At 42.0% G+C, this 6,691-nt stretch overlaps 1 protein-coding gene across 1 annotated transcript; it reads left to right on the forward strand.

Annotated features, from left to right (window-relative positions):
* Window positions 1-625: 625 nt before the first annotated feature.
* On the forward strand, window positions 626-1,842 carry LOC147904136 (putative aquaporin TIP-type). Its single transcript, XM_087372938.1, has 3 exons — window positions 626-758; window positions 1,089-1,339; window positions 1,462-1,842. The coding sequence occupies exons 1-3, from the start codon at window positions 626-628 to the stop codon at window positions 1,840-1,842; spliced, it is 765 nt and encodes a 254-aa protein (XP_087229064.1).
* Window positions 1,843-6,691: the final 4,849 nt, after the last annotated feature.

The following is a 6,691-nucleotide window of genomic DNA, read 5'->3' on the forward strand; positions in this document are numbered from 1 at the left end:
AGGGCGATGAGGACGTCACGTTTGTCCGCCACAATCAGATTAAAGACCACAGGAGGTTGGAAGACCGAGGAAGAGGGTGAAGGTTCAAGGGGCTGGATTCTGGAACGGCGAGCGCCGAGGACCGAAGCTGTTTGGAAGTTCAATCACAATGAAGTTGAATGAACCTCCATCGAGCCTCTAGGCTCGAGAGTCGAGGCCGAGCCTCTTGGGTCCACAGTCAACATGCCAGCTACGGCTCTGTCACACCTACAATTTTATAGATATTTTCCTTCTTCAAACGCGGGATTCTGAATCCACGATCCATCTCATCCTGGATCCATGATCCATTCCTCTTACTGGTGCAGCAGAGGAGCCTTCAGGAGTATATCTATTAGTATTACCTAGTGTAGGCTATCTCCGTGCATTTTGCGTATCTGGCGCTCCACTACGGCAACCCACTTGCATGTTTCGATACAATCGGATCGGATAGATCATCCAGTGGAATGACGATTGACTGGACGTCAGTGGACGCAATTGAGAGTGGATGCGAGATTCGATTCTAGAGTAGAACAATGTTTTCATCAAACTGGTTATCGATAAGCTCCAAGCCCCTGGCTCTGAGACAACATTGCGAGTTTGCGACCCAATGCCGATCCAGAACTTTGCCTGCGGTCGGTTCCATGAGATCGTAGAGCCTGAACCCTTGAAGGCTGGGTTCGCAGAGTTTATTGCTACTTTCTTCTTCGTTTTTATTGGTGAAGGATCCTCCATCGCTTTTGGTACTTCTCACCACCATAATACCATTCACCCTTTCTTTCTCCTATGTTTCTGTGGCTGCAAGACTTATTATGTCTCTTTTCAGAGATTCCGGAACTGACGTTGTCCGATGAACCGTGGCTGACTGCCAGCGATTCACTTGCTAGCCAAATATTTGCTATGCGGCAGTTACTGAGATTATTGTTATCACAATTCTTTCCTTCCTTTAGTTCCCGGATTTCAAGTCGCCTCGCCTATCTTCTTCAGATAGTACGCAATTGATTTGTCAACTCTACCATTGTTTGTGCTTAACGGAAGGCTCCTCTCAACTTTGCTTTTCACGTTACCTGCAGATAAGGTCAGCGGCAGCACGACTCTAACGCCTGTTGGCCTGCTGATCGCCGCTATTTGTCATGGATTTGCTATATACGCAGCGATCTCTATTTCATTCCACGTCTCGGGAGGGCATGTGAACCCTGCGGTGACAGTTGGCCTTCTTGTAGGAGGGTACATTACTCTAGTCAAGAGCATCTTGTATATATTTGCACAGCTTGTTGGGGCTACCGTGGCCTGCCTGCTCCTGAAAGTCGTCACGAATGGATCGGTAATTTACATTAATTTTTTGCACTGCATTTTTGCTTCCACAGTAGAGTAGTCAATGTATGTAGAGCAGGCTAAGATGATCTGTATAGTCCTGACTCTTGACTCTTGGGTATCGAAATGCAGAGTTTGCCGGTGCACGCCGTCTCTAGCGGGGAACCCATATATGGAGCAGTGGTTTTGGAGATTGTGCTTACGTTTATTCTTCTCTATACGATCTACGCCCTTGCGGTGGATCCCCGATCGAAGAGCAACTTGGGCTCCGCTCCTCTTACCGTAGGCCTGATAGTAGCTGCTATTATACTTTTCGGAGGTCCTTACGATGGAGCTTCAATGAATCCTGCTCGCTCATTCGGACCTGCTTTGGTGGCTTGGAGCTGGGAAAACCACTGGGTGTACTGGGTTGGGCCGATAGTTGGCGGAGCGCTGGCTGGAATAGTGTATGAGCTTATCTACATCAATCAACACCCCACTCACGAGATCCTGTCCTCGGCCGTTGACTACTAGGCAATGGGATACATGAAGTGTAAGGCATCGAAGTTTTTGGTCGACTTAGCTTGAGAATAAGAAAGCGTAAAATGCTTTGCAAAAGAGCTGATGATTGACTCACGACTCACCTTATACAATTGTCAATCTCTTGGGACCAGTTTTGGGCTCACAAAAGAGAGGATGATGGGCAAACATTTGAGCAAACACAAGCAATAAAGCATTGCGTTTGCTCAAATGTTTGCTCATCATCCTCTCGTGCTATTAGTATGTAAGTATAAATTTTACTCGGCTAGTTGCTTTCCTCTAAATTAACAATAATTAAAACAAGTGCTCTCCCAAAGTACAAGCTCCTTAGAGCGGGCTCCACTCTCCATTTAGTGCACGAGTAACATGACCAGTCATAGACGGGTTAGAGACCCCCCTCCAATGGGTCTCAAACTTTGGATCATAGGTTGCGCCCTTTAATTTCATAAAATAAAATTTAAGGTTTTTTTGATAATTTTCAAAAAGTTTTTAAATCAACTAAGAGCATTTGATTGCAGTTTTTTCTTAGCATTGCACCTCAATCTCTCTAGAGCTCTCTCTCTCTCTCCACCCCCTTGTGAAAGTGGTTCCCACACTTGCCATACATACTGATAAGAGCAGTGCCCACCCCCTCTCGTTGTATCACATCTCTCTCTCTCTCTCCACCCCTTGTGAAAGTGACTAGCTATAAATTTTATAAACCTCAACATTTCTATGCTTGTTAATACATTTTCTCTCATTGTATCACATCTCCATCACATCTCGATGCAGAAAAAGAATTGTTGGAGTCCTCTCCTTGTTGCATTTTCCAAAGACCTCCCTCCCTCAACTCCATCTTTTACCCACATACATCGGTGCATCGATTAATTGCCTTGTGGCAATGTTCTCTACCTTTGTAGCATCTTTCTCTAGCCAATTCGCGGCTGTAGTGGTAGACCTCCCGGTTCCTCCCTGGATGTTGGGTATTGGGTCTCCATCCAATGCAGCAATCCTTAGCACCCCATTTTAAAGGACTAACAGAGGAGAGAATGACGTTCTTCTTGGAAACTCAAGCTCCTTACCTATCCTCAACTCTTTTAGGCAAATTTGTGCACCTAGAAGTGATGCTCGGACACAAATATGCTTGATTTTTGTACCATAAAATAGCCCTTAGTGCAACATTTCCTCTACCTTTTACCAACTTCAATTGCAACAAAAAGATATCTCAGACATCAAGTGTGTTGGTTACCGAGAGCCAAGACCTAGCTTGAGCACTTCGATGAACATATTTCTATTAATAATGGCAACCCCCTACCTCCCATTGTGTGTATGCTTCTACCATAGCCAACCACTTCCTAGTCCTTCCTCCCCCTTCCCTTCCCTCACCCCTTGCTTAAAATGGCTACAATATGCTCTAAAGCAATTCCTAGCTCTCTAGCTCTTTTATTGATTTTTGACTAATTCTTGTAATTTCATGCAAGTTCTACTAATATGCCTACTCAAGCCCATAGGCATGGTATACTGAACTCAGAGATAAGTTGCCTTAGCATTGGTTTTGATTGAATCATTGGTTTGAAATAGATATTTTTAAATCTCTGTAACAGTAATGTTGATTGATTGCTTCCTTTTGATCTAGTAATATGCATATGCCCCTTCCCAACACACGAATATAAGATTTTATAGTTTTGGCACTTGCTTCTTCTCTCCTACTCCTATGCTTGGTCAATAGCACTTTCATGTAATAACTCTCTCTCTCTCTCTCTCTCTCTCTCTCTCTCTCTCTCTCTCTCTCTCTGTGCCTAGACCCATTAGGGGAGAATTGGGTCTCCAAAGGGCCCCCAATTAGTTTTTCCTAATTTCAAGGGGTTAGTGAGGGATTTGAGGTGTACCAATGGGAGTGCTCCTTTTTATGGTACAATGCCATGTTGAGGCGGCATGCGCATAATGAATGCCCAAAGAAATAGGTGGTTCAAATTGGAGAAACCGTGGTTTGTGCTCAAAGAAGACCCTGGATTTTGAGGAGAAAATGCCCGAGTTGGGGGAGGAAGAAGCATGTGCTTCCACGTGTTCTTTTGCACCAAAAATTTGAAAATTGCCACTACAAAGGTCCAAAAAAGGCATTCAAGGCATGGCAAGTGACCTTGCAAGTGGGACGCAAGTGGGAGGGAGGGGGAAATCCCATGAGAGTGACATGTCGCATTGCACTTTCAAAAGCAAGGACCAAAATAGTGAGTAGCCCCGCATGGTTGCCACATGGCACAACCCACCACCACCCGCCCAACCCACCTACCAAAAAGTAAATGCACGACTGGTGTGCTTGTGGAGAATGGAACCCACAAAATCTTGTGCATCATTCAAGGGCCTTGACCACCAGGCCAACAAGCCAATGGTGACACTTTCTCCCTGCCACATGAAATATAAATAGCCCCATTTCTTCATTTGGTGGATCCTTGAGCATAAACGCAAGGCAAAACCATGTACAATCTTCTAAAACCAGAATGTCCTCCTTTATGATCCCTACACATAGGATTGTATTAGGGAAACGAATCCTTTTCTAATCCATTCCTTACAAGGCCCTTTTGAGACCCCAAATCTCCCCTAATGCCCTGTACATGATGCCTTCCTTGTGACACAAGGTAGGTTTTCATTAGATTTTCCTACACCCCTCTCGCTATCAAGCTTCAAATATACTATACACGCACACAAGCATGCATGCATGCACGTGCACACATGCACACACGCACACACATATGTATATGTATGCCTCTCTCTCTCTGTCTCTCTCTCTCTCTCTCTCTCTCTCTCTCTCTCTCTCTCTCTCTCTCTCTCTCTCTCTCCTCCCCCACTCCGTTTCTCTCTATGTATGCATATCACACACACACACACACACACACACACACACACACGCACGCACACGCACACGCACTCCTCTCTCTCTCTCTCTCTCTCTCTCTCTCTCTCTCTCTCTCTGTTTCTTTCTATCTCTTTCTGTCTGTGTATAGATAGATAGATAGATAGATGTATGTATGTATGTATGTACATACATACATGCATACATACATACATACATACATACATACATGCATGCATACATACATACATACATACATACATACATACATACATACATACATACATATATATATATATATATATATATATGCATACACACACACATATACATACTCTCTCTCTCTCTCTCTCTCTCTCTCTCTCTCTCTCCCCCTCTCTCCCTCTCTCTCTCTCTTTTATAATGTATATATAAATATAAATAGAGATATGTATGTTCACTATTTTATAAAAATTTTATTAATTAATATAAATTATATATGTATATACATATATATATATATAGACTCCTCTCTCTCTCTCTCTCTACTACACACGGGCGACGCTTAAGCATCGATGTTTAGCATGCGTGGGGTGCTAATCATCGATAACTAAAGCAAGATTCATTAAGTGTCGCTATATAGCGACTTTAGGCAAGTGTCACTATATAGCGACATTTAAAGAGCGTCGCTATATAGCGACAGTTATTAGACTTGTAGATGGTCGCTATATAGCGACACTTATTAGATTTATGAATGGTCGCGATATAGTGACACTGAGATGATTTCCTATAGCGACGTTTTACAGAGAGTGTTTTTTCCCATACTGACTTTAAAAGAGTTTTTCCCAATGATAATTTTTTTTCCTTTTCATACATGTTTGATCCTTTGAGAGAATAAAAGTACAAGAGCATGTACATCAAGCCTTTGAAGCTCATATACTCCTCATATATTCATGTCTAAGTTTGAGATGAAAAAAATTCAATGAAGAGCATTTACATCAACGGCTTCATCCTGAGCCAAGTCTAATGCACCAAACAAGTCTATCTCTAACTCTATATTGAGTTGATCTCCTATATCATCATTGTACTCTAGCATCATATGTTCACCTAAGACTTGGTCATCTTCTTTAATAAAGTGTGGTGATTCTTGATAATCGTCATCTTCTTCCTCAATATCATGATCTCCATCTTCCTCCCGTATGATGTCATTATGTGCATCTTCCTCTTGGCTCATATTGTGATTTTCATCTTCTTCGCTAGATCCATCCGGATCAATTGGATCCGACATTGGTAGTGGCATCTCCATATCCACATCTCTATCTTCAAAAATTTGCTTACTTCATGGTGCAACTTGGATCATGTACCACCATCTTGGATCAGAACCATCTGGATGAAAAACCACCTATATTGAAGATGGGTGCCAAATGCCATCAATTATATATGTGAAATTATGCTTAAGTACATGTATCAATGGATCTTTAAAAATGAAAGCTTTGATTAATTAAATCATTAGTATGCACTTACTCACAATGCTCAAGAAGAACAAAAGTATCACTTTCATTAGTCCAAAGTTTGGTGGAGTCTATTGCAAAGAAATTGCTACTATCTTTTCTCACTGTCGCATGGGGACCATTGTAAATAGTTCTAAACCATTTTACATCAAGAATGAAAATACTAAATCGTCTGAAATCAATTTCATAGATTTCGTGTATGGTTCCACAATAATCTAACTATGAGGAGAGAAGATTGGTATGCAAAGCACTTGCTCGCTACCTTGTGAAGTTAGCCATGACTCCAAAATCATATGTGACTCTCTTTGAATCAATGCGTTCCATGCAAAAATGTCGTCCATATGATCATAATGCACTGTACTTTTTGTACTGCAAAAGAGCATCATTAAAACAATGAAGATGCATCTATTTTATAGCATATATTGCCACAAATAATTACTTAATTACATCAAGAGGTAAGAAACTTACATGCATCATACATCCAAATGATAACTCTTGCTCGTGCTCATTTATTGTCTCTCCA

The sequence above is a fragment of the Dipteris shenzhenensis genome, chromosome 3 (assembly GCF_047967505.1).
Source record: "Dipteris shenzhenensis isolate YYH24624 ecotype China chromosome 3, Dip_SZ_1.0, whole genome shotgun sequence".
Classification (NCBI taxonomy): Eukaryota; Viridiplantae; Streptophyta; class Polypodiopsida; order Gleicheniales; family Dipteridaceae; genus Dipteris; species Dipteris shenzhenensis.